Here is a 22,727-nt window from a genome sequence, read left to right as displayed (position 1 = left end):
GAAGGAAGAAGTAAAAGATGTTAGGGACTATAGAGGATGATTCACAGCAATATGGAATAAAAATCGAGGTGAGGGCGATGGAAATGCATTTGGCAATGGATCTGCTTCGGTTTGGTGGATGGTGCTGTGTGCACTTTTCGAAGGATGGATCCCAGTCGGTCCGGGGCTGTGCGATGCGGGGGGTCGGGGGTGGTCTGCCGGGCATTGGGATGACAACCCAACTCGAGATGGGGGCTTTTGGCGGGTGGAATAGTGGGGACCAATTGGAGGTTTGCTTAGTGGAGATGCAAATGTCATGGTACAACTATATAGACACTCAATCATTATGTTACTTTTTAATAGGACGTTTACAAACATATATTTTGATAAAAATAATTGAAAGGTGTGTCTCATTATGGTAAGTGGTGAAATAAGTATAGCCAGTTACAATTGTAATGGCTTAGTAGATAATAAGAAAAGACGATCAGTATTTACCTGGCTAAAAGAGAAGGATTATAATATCTACTGTTTACAGGAAACCCATTCAACAGTTTTAGATGAAGTTTTGTGGAAAAAGAACTGGGGGGGCGAAATATATTTCTCCCATGGGCAAAGAAATTCAAAAGGGGTGATGGTTTTAATTAATAATAACTTTGATCCAAATGTGCAACTTGTCCAAACAGATCCTCAAGGTAGATGGATTATTTTAAATATGTTATTGGACAATAAACATATATGGCTTATTAACCTATACGGTCCGAATAATGATGATCCAAGCTTCTTTGACAATATATATAAGAATGTATCAACTCTACAAGCAACACTAGACTCTATTATTATAGTGGGAGATTTTAATACGGTCTTAAATACCTCTATGGACCGGAAAGGAAATCACACTACAAACTATCACCCTCAGGCACTTAAGGAAATCAGGAATGTCATGGATATATTGGAATTAGTGGATATATGGAGACTTAAATACCCTGACCTAGTGAGATATACATGGCGGAGGCTTAATCAAGCTAGTCGCCTTGACTACTTTCTTATATCATTCTCTCTGGCACCAAAAGTTAAAAAGTGTTTGATAGGGGACAGAATGCGGTCGGACCATCACATAATTGGCATATATATTACTCTTACAGAATTTCCACGTGGGCGAGGATATTGGAAATTTAATCAAAGCCTACTAGATGATAAATTGTTTAGAACTAGGACAGAAGAATTTATAACTGACTTTTTTAGACATAACATAGGTACAGCAGATCCCCATATTGTATGGGACACTTTTAAGTGTGCCTTTAGAGGCCATGCAATTCAGTACTCATCTATAAAACAAAAGCAATTTCGATCAAAAGAGTCCATATTAACAAAGGAAATTGAAGGACTAACAGTACAGTTAGATAACAATAAAAACGGTACCATAGAGGCACAGAATAAGTTAGAGGAAAAACAAAAAGAAATGGAGGAACTTATTCAAGAAAGATCCAGTGTAATATATTACAAAAATAAAGCTAACTGGATGGAATATGGGGAAAAATGCACCAAATTCTTTTTCAATCTTCAATATAGAAATGCTACCAAAAAAAACGTATTAAAACTTGTTACAAATGATGGAGTCACGCATGATTCACCAAATGATATTTTGAAAGAGGAAGTAAAGTACTTTAAGAATATATTTTCGTTTCAGGCTCCTCCATCTCCACTAACTGAAACTAATTGTATGGATTTTTTCCCTAATAATAATGTAAAATTAACATCTGTACAGAAAGACTCATGTGAAGGCCTAATTACAGAGGAGGAACTACTTGATGCAATTGGGGCCTTTAAGGATGGGAAAACTCCAGGACTGGATGGCATACCAGTGGAAGTATACAAACATTTTTTTTATATACTCAAAGGACCACTATTAGCTTGTTTTAACCACTCCTATATAAATGATAGATTATCAGACACGCAACAAGAAGGTGTGATATCATTATTACTGAAACAGGACCCAAGTGGTATATATAAAGATCCAGTCCATTTAAAAAATTGGAGACCTCTTACACTTCAGTGTTGTGATGCAAAAATCCTAGCAAAATGCTTGGCGCATAGAATAAAAAAAGTCTTGTCAGATATTATTCATCCTAATCAGACAGGTTTTTTACATGGACGATACATTGGAGATAATATAAGGCAAGTACTGGAAACAATAGAACACTATGAAATATCGGGGACACCAGGCCTGGTTTTCATAGCTGATTTTGAAAAGGCTTTTGATAAAGTACGACTGGAGTTTATATATAAATGCCTAGAATATTTCAATTTTGGGGAATCTCTTATAAAATGGGTAAAAATTATGTATAGTAACCCTAGGTGTAAAATAGTAAATAATGGCTACATCTCAGAAAGTTTTAAACTATCTAGAGGAGTAAAACAAGGTTGTCCACTATCGGCATATCTATTTATTATTGCCATCGAAATGTTAGCTGTTAAAATTAGATCAAACATTAATATTAAGGGATTAGAAATCCAGGGCCTAAAAACTAAGGTGTCATTGTACGCTGATGATTCATGTTTTCTTTTAAAACCACAACTAGAATCTCTCCACGGCCTCTTAGAGGATCTAGATACATTTGCTATCCTCTCTGGATTAAAACCAAATTATGATAAATGTACCATATTACGTATTGGATCACTAAAAAATACACATTTTACATTGCCATGTAGTTTACCAATTAAATGGTCTGACGGTGATGTGGACATACTCGGTATACAAATCCCAAAAGAAAGAAATGATCTCACTCCAATAAATTTTTATAGAAAGTTAGCAAAAATAGATAAGATCTTGCTACCATGGAAAGGAAAATACCTGTCTATTTGTGGGAAAATCACCCTGATTAACTCTTTAATCATATCACAGTTTACCTATTTGCTTATGGTTTTGCCTACACCTAGTGACCTGCTTTTTAAATTATATGAACAAAAAATATTCAATTTTATTTGGAACGGCAAGCCAGATAAAATTAAAAGGGCCTATTTATATAACGAATATGAATTCGGAGGGCAGAAATTATTAAATATTAAAGCATTAGACCTCTCACTAAAGGCATCAGTCATACAAAAGTTATACTTAAATCCAAACTGGTTCTCTAGTAGATTGGTACGAATGTCTCATCCTATGTTCAAGAAGGGCCTTTTTCCCTTTATTCAGATTACACCTGCTCACTTTCGGTTGCTTGAAAAGGAAATAATCTCCAAAATATCTTTATTTTTTAAACAAGCCTTAGAAAGTTGGTTGCAATTTCAGTTTAATCCACCTGAAAGGACGGAACAAATAGTACAACAAATCTTGTGGTTAAATTCAAATATAGTAATTGATAAAAAAACTGTATTTATCGAAGAAATGTTTAAAAAAGGTATAATTTTTGTGAATGATATCATAAATAGGACTGGTGGAGTAATGTCACACATGCAGCTAACACAGACATATGGAAATGTCTGCTCTACCCAAAATTACAACCAATTAATTGCAGCATTACCACAAAAATGGAAGAGGCAGGTGGAAGGGGATAAAAGTAAGGAACTTGTATGTCGGCCTTATATTAAAGAACATAAATGGTTAAAGAAAAGTGTGATAAATAAAAACATATACCAATTTCATTTAAGGACCAAAAAACTTACAGCTGTGCCATATAAATTGCAAAATAGTTGGGAAGAGATTTTCGATGTACCCATTCCATGGCACATGGTTTATGAATTGATACGCAAAACAACGCCGGATTCAAAACTTCGAATTTTTCAATTTAAATTATTGTACAAAATTCTTGCAACTAATAGAATGTTATATATATGGGGGATACAATCTTCTCAGCTCTGTAGATTCTGCTGTGAGGAGGCAGAGTCATTAGACCATTTATTTTGGTATTGTCCGCATGTAGCTCGTTTTTGGTCACAGGTCCAGGAATGGTTGAAGAATTGCAACATTTGCGTAGAACTAACGCTACAGATAGCAATACTGGGGGATTTGAAAAGCCATAGTCAATCAATCAATAATATAATAATTATTTTAGCAAAAATGTTTATTTTTAATTTACAATCCGTGGAAGCTATGAGAATAGGAAGATTCAAATCTTTTGTGAAGCATCACAGCACAGCTGAAAAATATATGGCAAATAAAAATCCGAAATGGATGATGTTGGAAGATAGATGGGAAAGGTTGAGTGGAGCTGAAGGGTGGGACTAATAACAAGATAAACAATGTAGGGCATACGGGATCTGTGAAATGTGTATAGGTGCGGAGCTATTGTGAAATAGCACAGTTACAAGTGGAAATCAAACTGGATGGACAACAGAAATAGAGGAAGGACTAAGAACAAACAAGAGAGAACTATTATAAAGTAGACTGTGTCTGTAAATGTGTATAAGATGTATAAATTGAAGGTAAAAACAGAAATGTTTATCAGTTTACTCCAATTGGGGGATCGGTGGTAGGGTTTGCAGGGAATAATAATAAAGGTATACTCTTTAAAAAAAAGTATGTATGTCTATGTAGGTATGTGTATGTATATATGTGTATATGTATGCATACGTGAATGGATATATATATTTACCCAAAAAAATATGGGGTATTGGAAATGATGCAGACAATTACATTGGAAACAACATTCTTTCCGCAATATTAAGCTGATCCACCCCCCAAGAAAAAAAAATTAAAAATTAAAAATAAAATAAATTAAAATAAAAAAAAAGGTTGAAGCTTAAGGTGGTGGTCTTCATAAGTGGTGAGCAAGGCACTTAACGCTAATTGCTCCTGTAAGTCACTCTGAGGGTCTGCTCAATGACAAAAAATAAATAAATAACATTGGGGAACAGTCATTTTTGCCTTTGCAACTTTATCAATATGCCGTTCTATCAAACAGAGGGAAAGCACACAGACACACTAAAAAACACACAGCAGTATTACCTCACTCATCTCCAAAGCCATGTGAGTCATGGTTGAATCTGTCTTGTAATGGATCAAACAACTTAGAACTATCGTCCCCGATTTCGCAGTAAAGAGGGACTCTCGTCCTGGGGCTGTTCTAGCACCTGAGGAACACTCTCATTCTAGAGCTACTTTTAGCCTCTGGTCGACTCAAACGCAGGTATGTCCCTTTGACCGTATCACCCCACTGTCACACTGCTTTCCTCTGTCCCTCTGACTTCCATGCTCTCTGACAGAACTGGCCAGGTTCTGGGGAGCGGTTCGTGGGGAGTTTCTCCATGTGGACTAGTACTTCCTGCTGGAGCGTTGCTCTGGTCCTGTCCATGCTGAGACCACGCATGCTGAGACCACGCTGAGACCACGCTGGGACCACGCATGCTGAGACCATGCTGAGACCATGCTGAGACCACGCTGAGACCATGCATGCTGAGACAATGCAAGCTGAGACCACACTGAGACCACGCTGGGACCACGCTGAGACCACGCATGCTGAGACCACGCTGAGACCACGCTGAGACCATGCATGCTGAGACCACGCTGGGACCACGCTGAGACCACGCATGCTGAGACCACGCATGCTGAGACAACACTGAGACCACGCTGGGACCACGCTGAGACCACGCATGCTGAGACCATGCATGCTGAGACCACACTGAGACCACGCTGGGACCACGCTGAGACCACGCATGCTGAGACCACGCTGAGACCATGCATGCTGAGACCATGCATGCTGAGACCACGCTGAGACCATGCATGCTGAGACCATGCATGCTGAGACCATGCATGCTGAGACCATGCATGCTGAGACCATGCATGCTGAGACCACGCTGAGACCATGCTGAGACCATGCATGCTGAGACCATGCTGAGACCACGCTGAGACCATGCATGCTGAGACCACGCTGAGACCACGCTGAGACCATGCATGCTGAGACCATGCATGCTGAGACCATACTGAGCTAGTTGGCTCTGGAAGCTCTAAGATAGTTAGTTCATCATTCATGAAGCCTAGGCAGGAAGGTCTTATTCAGTGCTTCACATGAGTGTCCATTGACACACACTGTGTGTTTGTGTGGGTGTGTGTGTGTGCATGCATGGGTGTGTGCGTCAGTGTGTGTATGCGTGCCTGTAAAACATAAGGATTCAGAAACAATCTGCTCCAAGCCCCCCTCCTCGTCCTTCTCCTCACATAAAATGACAGTGCAGGTATTGTGTTACTGATCTTTGATTAGGCAGATACATTTCTGACTAATTATAAACCACTCATAAATACCAAGGTGAAGCTACAGTAACAGGCCTGTTGGGATGAAACTATTGTCCTCTCAGTGCATCTTAAAACTGCTGTCAATACCAGCCTGTGCTGCAGTAAGAGGGACATATAGTACTATGCTGGTTTTCCCTGTCATCTTAAAGAATATATATCAAGTTTGTTCTAATTTTCATTCAAACAGATCATACATGATTTAACTAACCATAAATAAGTTATTGATCGACATTGTTATCCAGAACGATTATTTAAGATTAAGAAAAAAAAGTATAGATGATCACCTTCCCTGTCTTGTGGATTAGTACTAAGTAATGTGTTGGGTTGTGACAGGCTTGACAGAAGCGTAACATTGCCCTCTCATTCCGACGGTTTAAAATGTAAAGTTGAGCATCCTGTAAACATTAACAAAGGCATCTTGCATTACAGCCACACTGATTAAACAGAGAGGAGACATTCAAAACAAAGAACATACATTTTAGACACTACTAAAAATCAGAACAGAAGGGATAACTTGACTCCCACCATATCAACTTAAGTTATATACTTTCCAAACAATGTTACATAGAGGCTTACATTCCCAGAGACTACTGTAACTTTTAAGGTAATTTATGGGAAACACTGAACCATTTTGAGCAGTTCATTTTCTGTTTGGTTGCAGCCCCCTACCAAATACCCACCCATATATTCACAATCATACCACACGTCCTGTGCTCCCTGCCCCTCCAGCCTGTGGTTAGGCTTGTCTAGCCTTAACAAGCTTTGTGCTACCTACCCAGAGCTCTCGGATTTAACATGAGTCCCTGTAAAATCCAATTACACCAGAGTTAGGGGGTTGATTTTCCCATTACAGAGTTCATGCTGAGTTTAAGGGCTACGATTTGATAACCCCACACATCAGCCCTCTTTCCCCTCTCTCACACAAACTCTAATTTTCTCCTCTTCCTGACACTTTATGTCTCTGTAATAGGGGGAACAAGCCGTATACCCTAGTCATCAAAGTCCACTCCAGTCAAGCGGTAAGGTCATCATCCTCAACCAACCTCTGTCCTACCTTACTCTCATTCTATCGTTCAATGAAATGGGATATCAGATCCCGTACACAGCAATGTTTTTTCATTGTTCTACCTTATCATCAATAGGGGGCAGCAGTAGCCTTGAAGTTAGAGAAGCTGGCCTTTAACCTGAAGGGTTGCCGGTTCAAATCCCAGGGCGTTGTGCCCTCGAACAAGGCACTTAACCACACATTTTTGCCACACAATACACACACCTCTTCCTGCAGCAGGGCACCAATGTACCAAAGACCCCCCCCCCCCCCCCCCGCACACCATAAACACACAGGTAGATACACATACACACACACACACACACACACACACACACACAAAACCAGCTACATCAGCATATTTGGTAACCCCTTAACCTCTCCGAAAATCATGGGTTAACATACTGACCAATTACAGCACAACTCTGCCTCCTTAAAGGGCATGGGACTAGGCATCACAGGATAGCCTAATTAATATTGACCTGCTCAATTAGTCCCATACAACTCAGCATTCAACTAATGCTTTATTTATTGGAGCAAATAGATAGCTGAGGAGAGAGCTGGTCTCTAATGGTCAAGACTAGCCAGGTTACTGTAGTAGCCTTCTGAATCTCAGCCATGTTCAGTGAGCAAGAAACTTTCTGCTAGTATACCATGGCCAAATGCATACAGCTGATGGCAATTAAATAACATGATTCTAAAACGCAATCATTTAGGTTAAATGCAATTTCACTGAGCTACAGCATTGAAATGCAGCTCGGTTTGTTTATCTGAAAAAGTGTTATTTTTGTATGTAAAATGTGGCTGTTTGATATAGAAATTTCAATAAAAAGTATGACAATGCACTGATAGAGCATTTCATTGGAGTAGTCAAATCATTTCAAAAGTTTAGTAACACTCAAATGTAGAGATAGTGGAGAAGGTTATTGGAGATATTGAAAAATTGTTCAACATGCATTGAAAGTCAAATGACAAATATCTTTGTACCTTTGAGTACATGTACAGTTGAAGTCGGAAGCTTACATACACTTAGGTTGGAGTCATTAAAACTCGTTTTTCAACCACTCCACATATTTCTTGCTAACAAACTATAGTTTTGGCAAGTCGGCTAGGAAATCTACTTTGTTCATGACACAAGTAATTTTTCCAACAATTGTTTAGAGACAGATTATTTCACTTATAGTTCACTGTATCACAATTCCAGTGGGTCAGAAGTTTACATACACTAAATTGACTCTGCCTTTAAACAGCTTGGAAAATTCCAGAAAATGATGTCATGGCTTTAGAAGCTTCTGATAAGCTAATTGACATCATTTGAGTCAATTGGAGGTGTACCTGTGGATGTATTTCAAGGACTATCTTCAAACTCAGTGCCTCTTTGCTTGACATCATGGTTAAATCTAAAGAAATCAGCCAAGACCTCAGAAAGAAAATTGTAGACCTCCACAAGTCTGGTTCATCCTTGGGAGCATTTTCCAAACGCCTGAAGGTACCACGTTCATCTGTACAAACAATAGTACGCAAGTATAAACACCATGGGACCACGCAGCTGCCATACCGCTCAGGAAGGAGACGCGTTCTGTCTCCTAGAGATGAACATACTTTGGTGCGAAAAGTGCAAATCAATCCCAGAACAACAGCAAAGGACCTTGTGAAGATGCTGGAGGAAACAGGTACAAAAGTATCTATATCCACAGTAAACTGAGTCCTATATCGACATAACCTGAAAGGCCGCTCAGCAAGGAAGAAGCCACTGTTCCAAAACCGCCATAAAAAAGTCAGACTACGGTTTGCAACTGCACATGGGGACAAAGATCGTACTTTTTGGAGAAATGTCCTCTGGTCTGATGAAACAAAATAGAACTGTTTGGCCATAATGACCATCATTATGTTTGGAGGAAAAAAGGGGAGGCTTGCAAGCCGAAGAACACCATCCCAACAATGAAGCATGGGGGTGGCAGCATCATGTTGTGGGGGTGCTTTGCTGCAGGAGGGATTGGTGCACTTCACAAAATAGATGGCATCATGAGGGAGGGAAATTATGTGGATATATTGAAGCAACATCTCAAGACATCAGTCAGGAAGTTAAAGCTTGGTCGCAAATTGGTCTTCAAATGGACAATTACCCCAAGCATACTTCCAAAGTTGTGGCAAAATGGCTTAAGGACAACAAAGTCAAGGTATTGGAGTGGCCATCACAAAGCCCTGACCTCAATCCTATAGAAAATTTGTGGGCAGAACTGAAAAAGCGTGTGCGAGCAAGGAGGCCTACAAACCTGACTCAGTTACACCAGCTCTGTCAGGAGGAATGGGCTAAAATTCACAGAACTTATTGTGGGTAGCTTGTGAAAGGCTACCCAAAATGTTTGACCCAAGTTAAACAATTTAAAGGCAATGCTACCAAATACTAATTGAGTGTATGTGAACTTCTGACCCACTGGGAATGTGATGAAAGAAATAAAAGCTGAAATAATTCCTTCTACTATTATTCTGACATTTCACATTCTTAAAATAAAGTGGTGATCCTAACTGACCTAAAACAGGGAATTTTTACTGGGATTAAATGTCAGGAATTGTGAAAAAGTTTAAATGTATTTGGCTAAGGTGTATGTAATCTTCCGACTTCAACTGTACATGGTTTTATATAATGTGAGCATTCTTCTGGTCAGGTTGTTCTGACCAGTCCAGTCCAGGTCGATAGAAGCTGAATCAGATCTGGATAGGACAGAGAAGGCGAAGGGCAGCTCAGCTGTGTGTTAAGGGATGCTTGCTGAGAAGTGGGAGCCTGATACAAGGGCGAGAGCAGCTCCATAAATGTTACATTAGGACACACATCCTTACCTATAGCACCTGGATTTATGGACATCCCATAATGCAACAGCCCTTGCAAACTGGCTGTCATGGTGTCCTAATTTTCTTCTTCTGTTTTTTCCCCCTGTGATGTTCTGCAGAGAGGGCTAGACAGAATGCCTAGCAGACAGACAAATCCCCAATGTGATAAAATATTATTGCAATATACATAGAATCATACTCTGGGTAGTAAAAAGGCATACACTGTCATTCTAACACTTCTCTGGCTGGAACTATTGAAAGTAAGCTTACGGTTACCATATAGGCTACATCAGAATGATAATGATCCACACAATATACAGTTGCCTAATCATTTTCTGCTGGCTGCTGTTGATAACTTGTCGTCTCTGTTCCAAAAGTAGGCCTATGTCAGGTGGAGGGGAGGGGCAAGTTGCACAACTCAGAGTGTGTTGGCATTATTAACTAATGGGAAATGCTTGTTCTGATGTACTTGTAAGAGTTGTTTGGAAGGGGGGGAATGCGCATTCCATTAATTGACAATGAACAAAGTATTCAAATACAGGGATTCGAGAGGAGGGACAAGGCCAGGGTTCCCCAACTGAATTTGGCTAGTGGGTGGTTTTATTTGGCCCCCCAAGTTTTCTCTGCAAAAAAAAAACATGCCAGGAAATCAGCTCCAAGTGAAATATGTTCCCAAGTATTCCCAATCCCATCCATAATAGAGAGAGAGACACGTGATCGTAAACAAACGTAAGCAATGTTTGAAATTATTATGTTTTAGTCCAACATGATATCTGTTTGGGCTTCTTGCGGTCAATTTTCAGTCTACAAACTGGTTAATGCCCTTCCCTTAAAATGACCATCATTCCCACATATCTATGTTGTTGTCTGCTTTCACTGGTGTTTATTTCACTGCTATCATTGAGACTGACGTTACTGCCTCTCCTCTCTGCGCCTTCTCGACCACCTTCCCGCTGCAGCTCATCAAACCGCGCGGGCAAGCGCGCCGGATCAAAATTGGAACCAGACAGTGGTGCTGATGAACAGCTCCTTGCCAGAGTGCAGTGGACACACTGGACAGGCAGTCCGTGACAGAAGAGAGAGTTTTAAAACGGTTTGGAAGGTTAATGAATGGACTCAAACCCAGGGTTGATTCGTTCAGAACAGGTTGGCAAGGAGTTGTTTACATAGTTGTTTTTACATTTCATATAACGTGTCTGATATCTAGCTAGCTAAGTTAGCTGTCAAAGTAAATACATTTCTCATACTAGCATTGGGAGCTAGGTTGAAACGAAACGAGCTACTGTAGCTAGCTAGTTAGACAGTCAGGTATGGGTCTGGTAACTAACGTTAGTTGAAACAGCTAATGTTACGTACCTACTTGTGTAAATGTAAAGCTAGCATTGTCACTGTGGTTAGCTACCTAGCTGTTGGCTGGCAGTGTGCCAGGTTTGTCAACTAAGGTTAGCTAACTGACTATTTATTTTGTAGGAGATGATACCATCGCGCCAGATGATACCACCGCGCCAGCATGACAGCGATTTTCATAAATTCAGAAAGTAACGTTAACGTTAATCATTCATCACACCTCATCACAGGATGTCATGTAAAGCTAGATGATGATACTTCACCAGGTTGTCACGGGTCTGAATTAACTCTGAAAAGCTTGGCAGGCACACCTTCAAGTTATGGTTTGCAAGGAGTCTCTCTCTCTCAATCTATATATATATATATATATATATATATATATATATATATATATATATAACGTTATATCTTTAACTTTCACACTCTCTCTCACTCCCCCCTTCTCTCTCTCTCTCTGTGTGTGTCCGACAATATGCACACAAAAAAAACATTACAATTAATCATGTTAGGTCTGAATAGATATGTCAGAGCCCGTCAGCTCTGTTTTCTGTCCCACTGTTGGGGCAAGGGGTGGATCTATCCCTGGCTGTCTGGTGCTGGGGACTTGGGAGGGGTGGCCTCAAAATAGAAACAAGGGGACACTGCTTGTAGAAACCCTTGGGGGAGGACTTGCTTGACTGCCTGTCTAATTTGTACTGGTAAGCAAAGGTGGTGGACACATCGTTCACACGTCGAACACTTCTTCCTACAGCGGAGAGAGTAAAGAACAACTTTTCTCCTCGTCAATCAGAGCTTAGCTCCCCTCAGCGACATAATTGCTCAGTGCACTGGACCTGCTTGTCTATAGCCTTCTCATTGTGTTTATTTGGAGTTCCCCTAGCGACATTGTTGACAGTGAAGAAGGGATTTTTACTTCAGAAGGAATCATTATTTTGTGCTTATCTGAATTGAGGGGTATTCTTTGTGGCACTGTTACATGGATGTTTCCCTCAAAAAGGTTTGTGTTTTTTCAGATTTTATGTGAAGTTACTTTTGAAGCAACCAAGTTTGGAGATTTTCAGCCAAATTGTAATTGAATAAACTACAGTAATTTTTTTCATGCTGGATATTCTGTTCCCACAGTAATGTAACTTTATTGTAATGTTCTCACTGTAGGCTAATTTCTTATGTTTCTTAACTAGTTTCTTAACTTATAGCCTATGGCTCATGGATTGAAAACCAGATCAGCTCTTCAGTCTTTAACCTACTTACAATGGAGTTAATTCAAGACATTGACCAAAACCTGACTGTCAAATGAATCACAATCAAACTTGTAATTGTATGGCCTACTACAGTTTATAGACTGGGTTTTTACATTATAGAACTTATAGTTAACCATTACCTTTCTGGTTTGTGGGCATGACATTGACCACACAGGGTCTCCAAGCAACACTTTGTTTTTATCATCTGACAAAACATAAGAATGGGCCAGTTCATTTTTGCATTGCCAAGTTCACCAGGTGGGTGTAGATCTCATTTAAGGACCAATGGAATGGTCTAAAATGTGTAAACTCCACCCACCCGGGGCACCAAGCCATGCAAAATGAACTCACCCAATCTGCCTACTGATAACAATGTGTTGGTGGAGCTGAAATGTTACGTTTGTAACTGTGAAAAAGAAGATTCCCAGTAAAATACTAACTACTGTGAACTAAGCTAACCAAATGTAAGGCCAGACTGATGGCATGTTATTTTAATGTCTGTTTAGAAGAGTCAACAGCATTAAGCCTGCTTTCCAGGCTCTCCTACATTAGAGCGGTTGGCTGTAGTGCAGAGGGTCTGGTGTTGACAGAGAGGCAGATGGTTCTCGTTTAACTCCCTTGTCAATTAGCTGTCATTCAATCAGATTAATGCAGGCTCTGGTCATCTTGGGGGTGGAGTGTAGGGAACAGCCCTCTGGAAACAATAGAGCCACGTGCCACAGGGCTGGGGACTGTCGTTTGAATAACTAATCATTATTCAATGGCCAGACCAACTGTTGCAGACAATGTGCACAGTGTACCCGACCCTACTCCACACTTTGAATATTGTGGGGGTGCCCCTGTGTATATGTGATTCAGCCCAGTCCACCTGGTCATGCTGCTGCTCCAGTTTCAACTGTTCTGCCTGCGGCTATGGAACCCTGACCTGTTCACCAGCCCTGCTGTTTTTGACTCTCTCTCTACCGCACCTGCTGTCTCTAACTCTGAATGATTGGCTATGAAAAGCCAACTGATATTTACTCCTGAGGTGCTGACCTGTTGCACCCTCTGCAACCACTCTGATTATTATTATTTGACCCTGCTGGTCATCTATGATCGTTTGAACATCTTGGCCATGTACTGTTATAATCTCCACCCGGCACAGCCAGAAGAGGACTGGCCACCCCCCAGAGCCAGGTTCCTCTCTAGGTTTCTTCTTAGGTTCCTGCCTTTCTAGGGAGTTTTTCCTAGCCACTGTGCTTCTACATCTGCATTGCTTGCTGTTTGGGGTTTTAGGCTGGGTTTCTGTATAAGCACTTTGTGACATCGGCTGATGTTAAAAGGGCTTTATAAATACATTTAATTTAATAAATGGAGCAGTGGGCACCGGATGTAACATTACATTATTTTTGAGTGTCAGGAACTGGAAAGTAACATCGTCATTGAAATAAAAGGGTTATTTGTGCAAATAGAGTTTGTAAAACTTTGTCCAAAAAGGAACTCAATCAGATTAGACATGCTATTCATGGGTTGCACCTTCGTCATTCGGTCGTGTCGTTGCCATTGTGATCAACATTCTACCAATGCCGCAGCATATTGATGTCCGACTGAAGGTTAATGCTCAGTCTTTCTGAACGGGGGCTAGTGAATGTTTCGTCAAAATTACACTATAGTGGACTGGAAATACAATGACATTGCTAAAGTAGACACATAATTAGTAGAAAACAACTTTGCCATCATTATGTTGTCATCAAGTTTACTTTAGAGATGATGGCAATGTTGCTGGCCATGAGCTAGCAAGGTTTGACAGAAATAGCTAGCAATGATAACATTAGCTAACTCAAATGTTGGTGCTCTCCCCTCAATCTTATATAGCTAATTAAAGTTATACTGCATCTAAAGTCAATCTGGCGACGTAGCAAAGATGACAAAAGCTTGTCCTACTAAAAAAATCTTGACTCCTTTTCTAATGTCATCGTGCTTCCAAGACATGGTAATGCACTTTGCCAGGGGACCTGCAGTCTTCATCAGCACCTATTGTCACTGCATTGAGTAGAATGCTCAGCTGGGCATCAGTCCTAAAATGAACATTCAAAACAATATTGTGACGAAACATGGAATCCATGACTGAAGTTTCAGTCTGTGACTTTTCTATAAACTGAGGGCTGCAGGGGTAACTCAGCTCCCTTACAGAAGATGTTAAGCAGTTCCTTTGTTTGTCGATCAGGCTGCTGACCACTGAGCTGTCCCAGCAGAGTGAGGAGCTGCCAGGGGATCTGCAGTCTCTATCCTGGCTCACCACCGTGGACGTACACAGGCTGCAGAAGATGGCCACAGGCAGACTGGCCTTCAACAACACAGAACCCCAGAGCAGCCCACTGGAGCTTCACCCAGGTTCAGACCAGCACAGAAACATGAATACAGCACTAGGACATGACACCATTGTCCCTCCCCATAGCAACATGCAGAACAGTTATATTGGAATGAACTACCTCAACAATCAAAATGGAAATGTAAGTACTCTAAAGCCTTCAGTTTTTTTTGTATTTGTCTTTGTTATTTGTAATGATCCATGTTCTTCCCTTCATATGAGTCTTTATCTTTCAGATGACAGGAGGATGCCCAGGAAGTGGTATGCCTGCCTCAGGATACCAGTCCTCCCCAGCCCACTACTACCACACCCCCCAGCAGGCCTACAGCCCAGATCAGGCTGTCCAACAGGTAACATCCACAGAAATGTTAAGAAATGTTTCTGAACTCTTATGAACATAAGAGTTTATGACAGAGTGATGTATATTGTATTTCTCTGTATCTCTCTATAACTCGTAATTAATGCAAGGAGGGCCTAATAAGTTTATTGGTTTTATTTTTCCCAGCATTCCCCCAGCAGCCTGTATAACAGCCCCTCCTACCATAGCCAAAACCTGTATGAGCAGCAAGCAGGAGGCATGAGCATCACCAACCCCCACAGCAACCAGGATCTCCTACAACAACCTAATTCCTTCCCCAAACCTATCTACTCCTACAGGTAGGACACACTAACACATTAACTTGGTCAGTTTACATTGACATTTAATCGGTACAGTTTTAACACAGTTCGTAAAGGGACTATCAAAAAAGAAGACACAATTGGAACTGAGCAAAAATGAAAATGGATGATATTTGACTGTTTTCGCCAGCTGCCTGATTGCTATGGCTCTGAAGAACAGCCGGACAGGCAGCCTCCCTGTCAGTGAGATCTACTGCTTCATGAAGGAGCACTTCCCTTACTTCAAGGTGAGGAGCAGGGAGATGCCTCTTTACACACATGAGATTATCTGGGCTCATGGAAGTTTGGAAACATCGGCAACAATGTATATTTTCAGTATGTGTTGAAGTGATGGTCTACCTTACAGACGGCGCCTGACGGCTGGAAGAACTCTGTGAGACACAACCTGTCTCTGAACAAGTGCTTTCAAAAGGAAGAGAACAAGCAAGGAGGCTCCTCCTCCACTCGTAAGGGCTGTCTGTGGGCCCTCAACCCAGCCAAGATCAACAAGATGGAGGAAGAGATGCAGAAGTGGAAACGCAAGGACCTGACTGCCATCCGTCGCAGCATGGCCAACCCAGGTGAGGATGGTAGAGCAGACGAGAAAAGACTAGCCATATTGTGGCAATTAGCCATTCTAATGAAAAAACAGTACATATTGCTTATGTACACTGAGTGTACAAAACATTAATGACACCTTCCTAATATTGAGTTGCACCCCCTTTTTCCCTAAGAGCAGCCTCAATTCAATGGGGCATGGACTCTACATGCTGTCAAAAGAAACGCACAGGGATGCTGGCCCATGTTTACTCCAGTGCTTCCCACAGTTCTGTCAAGTTGGCTGGATGTCCTTTGGGTGGTGGACCAATCTTGATACACACGGGAAACTGCTGAGCGTGTAAAACCCAGCTGCGTTGGAGTTTTTGACACACACACCTGTGCGTCTGGCACCTACTACCATGCCCCATTCAAAGGCACTCAAATCTTTTGTTTAGCCCATTCACCCTCTGAATGTCACACATACACAAGATATGTCTCAATTGTCTCAAGGCTTAAAAATCCTTTAACCTTTAACCCGTCTCCTCGCCTTCATCTACACTGATTGAAGTGGATTTAACAAGTGACATCAATAAGGGATCATATCTTTCACCGGGATTCAGCTGGTCAGTCTATGTCATGTAAAGAGCAGGTTTTCCTAATGTTTTGTACACTCAGTGTGAACTCATTGTTTACTGCTAATGTTCATGTCTCAGATGAGCTGGACAGGCTGATCACAGACCGACCGGATGGCTGTCGGAGGAACCCTTGTGACCCCAGGATGACGTGTGTCCCCTCTAGCCCCTGTGGTTCCCCTCTGTCTGGGCTTCTGCAGACATCCCTCCCCTTCCACCTCCAGGCCCAGAATCCCACCCTGCTAGGAGACCCCAGCTCCCCTGTTCCCGCCCGGACCCCTCCCCTCCACGCGGTCCCAGACTACTCCCACACCCCCTTCATCCAGCAGCAGCCCTACAGACAAGCCAACAACCACAGTCTGTACAGCCTCCACCCTGACGTCACAGCAGATGTGGACGCTCTGGACACTAGTATCATGGAGTTTGCCGGTGGGTTATTATGAATATCGGAGGGATGTTACTGTATGTTTAAAATTAATAATGGCATATTTGTTGAACAACTTTATCAAAACAGATAGAATTGAACATAACTGTTTTAATCCAAGGATGATTTGGTTAATGATTTGTTTTAACGGGTTATAATGTGTTTGTTTCTGTCTCTCAGGGAGCCTATGGGAGGGGGTGAGAGAGGAGGGCTTCAGCCTTGAGAGTATGTTTAACCACTCTCCTCTGTGCCTGTCTGACTGTGAGCTGCCTGGCCCCACCACTGGACAGCCCCTGGTGGACCTACAGGTTTCAGGGCTGTACACCACCCTGGACCCGGCACCTGCTGTCCCCTTCCAGTACATCACCACCACAGAGGCCGGGGGCCAAGCCGTCGCCCTGCTCTGACTTTGACTGTGATACACTGATATACAGTGTATTAAACACTGATATACACCAAGACAGACCACTACTGTTGAACCTGCATGTCCCCACACCCACTGTATGAGAATCCTGAACATTCTCCCACCTGACAGGATGTCTTGCCTCTTTCATGTCAGAGATTTTTTTTTTTTTTACTGATTCCTGTTTCTCCACCAAAGCACTTAAGAAGCACCCAAATCAGCTAGCATAGACGTGTTTGATTGGGCCTGTCAGATTTTTAGAGTGATGAGGATACAGTGTTTTTGTGTGTGTGTGATGGTTTAGAGGTAAAATGCAATGCCACTTTATTTTTACATGTTGTAAAGGTTGTCTTCTGTGAAGATATGTAAAAGGTTGTCGGGGAAACTCATCTGTCATCTATTTCTTGTGGAGGAAAAGTCTTTACTAGCTTGTGCAAACAATCCTTTTTTTGTTACCAGATTTGACTGTGTTATTGTAGCTCGATAGTTTATTTGTGGTACTAAAGTCCTGCTAGGCAGGCATTATCTCAGCGTTTTCTGTTTTGTTCATTTGTATTTATTTACTTTGCTCCTTGTAAACTGTCTAACATGACTCTTAAAGCCATGCCTTACAACAATAATTGTATATTGTAATATAGAGGACTTTAACATGTTAATGTATTTTAGAAATACTAAACATTTTTAATTTAAGATTATTTATGTAAAGGTATTACAGACATGTTAAAAGCCTTAGCAGATTCACCTGTTTTAAACTGACAATAGACTCCTGTGCCTACAAGGTGTTTCTCTAACTGTAAACATTTTCAGAATAAATATTTTCAGATGCCAGATTTATTGCAGGTCTTTCAGTGTTGTACTTATTCACACAATGCACACCGTGAGGCTGAACTAGAATTAAACGTGTGACACAAGAGCACCGTCTACTGTCAGTCTAGGATATTACAACAAAGTGTTTATTTTCATAGAAGTACTGTACCAGTGGTGACTGGTTGCACTTTAAATCAGAGGATGGGCTCATAGTAATAGGCTGGAAAGGATTGGAATAATTGGGATAGTATCAAACACACCATGTACATTTCCATGTTTGATACCATTCAATTCTATTGACTCTATTCCAGCCATTATTATGAGCCGTCCTCCCCTCACCAGGCTCCTCTGTACTGTACATATCCTAAGTACCATTTGTAAAAGGTGTTGTATAATCTGTATGTAAACATAATGCATAATAATGACAATGGTACAATTAGGCAGTATGAGGCCAATGGTTTTAAGTTAATTGTCTTTTACATTCTTGTTCCTCCCACTCCCAAAAAGTTGTTTACAATAGATGTAACTCCTCCCTCACCTTCCCTGCAGGCTTTATTCCTATTGGATGACTGTAATTTGAGATACAAGATGCACCAGCAGATTTAACCAATTCAACAACACGTGTTATGATCACAGGAGGTTGTTGGCACCTCAGTGCTAGAAGTGTCACTACAGACCCCCTGGTTCGAATCCAGGCTGTATCACAACCGGCCGTGATTGGGAGTCCCATAGGGCGGCGCACAATTGGCCCGGCGTCGTCCGGAATCGTGTAGGCCATCATTGTAAATAAGAATTTGTTCTTAACTGACTTGTCTAGTTAAATAAAGGTTAAATAATATAATATGATGGTTATGATAATGATGATTTGTGGCCACAGATGATTTGTTTCCGTTTCTACCGATGTGGTTAGATGGGGTAGGCTTACAACAGCTCTATCTAGTGGTCGCGCCGGGGACAACAGTTGTTGACAAACTGTAGCGTTGTAGCTAATCCTAACCCTAACCCTTTTCCTAACATGAACCTAATTCTCCTAACCTGCTACATGAATTCACCTGCGTTAGTTCTGCTGCCTTGAACACAGAGCTTTCCTGGGTTGAACCCCGAGCTTTCCTATGTGGTTATGTGCAGTGGAGCTGATCAGGCTGAATTAACAGAACACACTGTTATTGTAGCACATCCACATTCTCTCTTGGGACAGTTAGATCTGTGATGATAGCAGAGCAACAATAACGCTCCAACCAGGAACAAAACAAGTGTATTTATAGTCCCGTGTCAGTTATAGAACTGGTTCCAGACTAAATTATTCTGAACCAGAAAATATACGGCCTTTTATAATTAAAATGCTGACTGTTAAAGTAGTAAAAAAAAAAATCATGTAACTGATTCTTTTTCACCAATACCAGGCCGCCCATTGCCAGTATAACAGCTAATGTTCTATGCAGTGCTTATTTGTATTCCCTATAGTTGTGCTCTGCATCAGGGTTAAAAGTAATATTTATAGATTCATTAATTGACTTTTTCTTTCAGAGTGAAGATGTACTCTGAGTTCCTCCTGATGAAGTCAAGGACCACCTGCATTATGCTGATTGAGGTACGTTCTGCCCACTGTCCTTTATCATATTTGTATTATTGCGATTGTTTTATCTCATAATAAGACAATCAACAATTTTCTTGATTCAGATATTCCGGGCACTTGGCGCTGTTCGAGGTCCTTCTGGCCATCTGGATCATGCCTACCATTGGCTGGCCTGGCTGCTTGGCCTGTCTACAGCACCCCTGCTGAGCTTTGTTACCTTCTGTTTTGTAAGTATTGCTACACTGAGACCTGCGGTATCTATGGTTCTGAAACAAAATGGTTGAAATGCATCACTGAGGTGCATATTACTGAACACATAGGTAGTGGATGAAGTGTGTTTCAGTATATGCATGTGTAAATGTCTGTGTTCATGTGTGTGTCTGTGTGTGATACTGTGGCTGACCAAAAGTGCCCGCTTCCATGTGCTTTCGGGAAATTGCTATGAAATCGTTAAGACGCATCGTGCTGACAACAGGAAAACCATGCCCCATGGTGAACTTATTGCCAATAAACAGGCGAGACTGTATAATTGGTGTGGTGTTTGTGCATTCATGTTGGAAGTGTTAATCTGAGATCATCTTGCTTAGCTTATAACTACATTTGTGTATTCACAACACTTGCTTGGGTGTGTGCATTTTCCATATTTGTGAGGCAGGAGGATCGTGGTGGGGTCCAAGATCTCTTAACTCCTCATTATCGCAGAAGCATTATTCTCCCGTGGTTTATATGGTAAGTCCATTTTGCTCTCATTATTCTGGTATCTCATTAGCTCACCATCTCGATTCAACCAGTACATCCTCTCCTCACAGTTCTGAAATTGAAAACCATTGAAACTTAGAGTTGGGCCCTTCGTATGATCTCTGTGTTTGTATGGTTTCTGCCTCAGGTTTTCCAATGCCTTCTCCACCAATCGCCTGGTCCTCCTGACCACTGAGCTATTCCAAGCAGGAGATGCATGTAGTGGTGAGTGATAGATGGTCTGCATGCTACTCTTTAAAATGTTGAAACTTCCCTTTTGATAGTCATAAGCAGAAACTCCTGCACCGCCCTAACAATCAAACATGTAAAACAGTCCTGCAAAAGCCTGCTCTTCTAGTTGCTCTTCTAGAACCTTTGACTTCATGTAAATGTTTTGTACATCCAGTCATCACACAAACTGCCAAGATTGAGCCAAAATGCAACCTGGAATGCAACTACTTGACGTTAGACGACTACAAAAACATACTGTGGACCACCTCGTAAAAGTAATTCAATGGAATGGAAGCCTGTGTTTTGCTGATATGTTGAGTGTCTCAATTTGTAGAGCACGGCACTTGCAACGCCAGGGTTGTGGGTTTGATACCCACGGGGGACCAATTCAAAAAAGTACCTAAATATACTAAATGAGTGGGACATTCTGTATCTGTACAGCCATATCTGTTAATTTTTTATTCTGTCTCTGCAGGAGTTTTTGTGACGTTGTTTGTGATCGATCGGATTGGCAGGAAGAAAAGCATGGCGATGTGCATTCTGCCCCTGTACTCTTGTATTGGGAGGTAAGTGCCCTCTTCACCTTGGCCAGGTCTGAGATTTGAGAACTGTGGTAATCAAGGGCCTTAACTCTTAACTGACTCAGTTAACCCCTGATTGGCTGTAGAGACTACTCCCTTCTTCATTCCTGTTCTGCTGGCATTTCTCATACTCTCTCTCGCTACAGGGTTGCTCTCACAGTCTTCAGAGCCTTCATCACTGGGGGATTCCAAGTTGCCTTTATCTGCACACCTGAGTTAAGCATATTTACATTTTTCCATCAGTAGATACTTGACATCTAAAATCTCAGCTACTGCTGTTGAGGACATGAGGACAATTTGTATAAACTATTCTTTCTTTAGGGTATGGGGATCGGGACCTGCAGTGGGATGGCCAAGGTGGGTGCCCTCCTAACTCATTTAATAATGACCCGGTTTTAGATGTACTTAATTCAAATCTAAGACATCCTGCCCCCTCACCGAGGGCTCCCCAACAATGCTAACCTCCAGCTGTTTTGGCTCATACAGGTGCCACTCAAGAAGTCTGTGTACCTGACACTGTCCGTGTACTGCATCTGTTGCCTGCTGGACACAGGAGCGTCCGTGCTGTTGCCCATTAAGACCACAGGCCTGGGCCTGCAGGAGACTAGTCAAATAACAGCCGTTCAGGAGAAGACCACGAGCCAGACGTCAAGTGGCTCAGGTTTCACCAACACATGCCAGCTATGGATCAACCTATAACAGCTGATGAGGACAATAGGGTGGGCTAAGGTGTTGAGAGAAATGGATGGAACTTGATTATTCCCACTTCAGTCTTTTCAAGTCATGTCCCATGGATTCTACACAAAAGGACATTAAAGATATTTTTCTGTAATTATTTAGATAATAATAATTTAAGAGAATGTAGATGGCAATAATGAATTCCTCCACATCATTTTCATTATAGCAATACAATGGGTGCATATCTGTGTATGTGCAATATGAGTTCTAAGATTTGTGTACTAATGTTCCTTGCTTAAATCTGTTTGCAAATAATATTCACATGAATACATTTCATGATAAGTAGCCTTTGGTTTCCGTTGAGTGTAGTAGTCTCTAGTCTGGCCAGAGTCACCTTGACGACATTGGCCCAATGATAGCACCTTGACGACATTGGC

General features: G+C 41.4%; 1 protein-coding gene and 1 pseudogene across 3 annotated transcripts; both read left to right on the top strand.

The window, feature by feature from the left end:
- The first annotated feature begins 11,067 nt into the window (after nt 1-11,067).
- Nucleotides 11,068-18,513, top strand: LOC139536246 (forkhead box protein N4-like). 3 transcript variants are annotated; one of them, XM_071336625.1, is made up of 8 exons: nt 11,068-11,231; nt 14,880-15,165; nt 15,260-15,373; nt 15,529-15,680; nt 15,832-15,928; nt 16,048-16,261; nt 16,934-17,281; nt 17,457-18,513. In XM_071336625.1, exons 2-8 carry the CDS (start codon nt 14,980-14,982, stop codon nt 17,681-17,683), a joined length of 1,338 nt encoding a protein of 445 aa, XP_071192726.1. In that variant the 5' UTR covers nt 11,068-11,231; nt 14,880-14,979; the 3' UTR covers nt 17,684-18,513. The 3 variants fall into 3 exon arrangements, with proteins under 3 accessions (XP_071192726.1, XP_071192707.1, XP_071192715.1); XM_071336606.1 differs by lacking the exon at nt 11,068-11,231 and adding an exon at nt 11,870-12,429; XM_071336614.1 differs by lacking the exon at nt 11,068-11,231 and adding an exon at nt 12,440-14,265.
- Nucleotides 18,514-20,020: 1,507 nt separating this feature from the next.
- Nucleotides 20,021-22,635, top strand: LOC139536341 (synaptic vesicle 2-related protein-like; annotated as a pseudogene).
- Nucleotides 22,636-22,727: the final 92 nt, after the last annotated feature.

This window comes from Salvelinus alpinus, chromosome 1 (genome assembly GCF_045679555.1).
Source record: "Salvelinus alpinus chromosome 1, SLU_Salpinus.1, whole genome shotgun sequence".
NCBI lineage: Eukaryota > Metazoa > Chordata > Actinopteri > Salmoniformes > Salmonidae > Salvelinus > Salvelinus alpinus.
The sequence above is the reverse complement of the archived record's forward strand: the minus strand, read 5'-3'. Positions and strand labels throughout refer to the sequence as shown.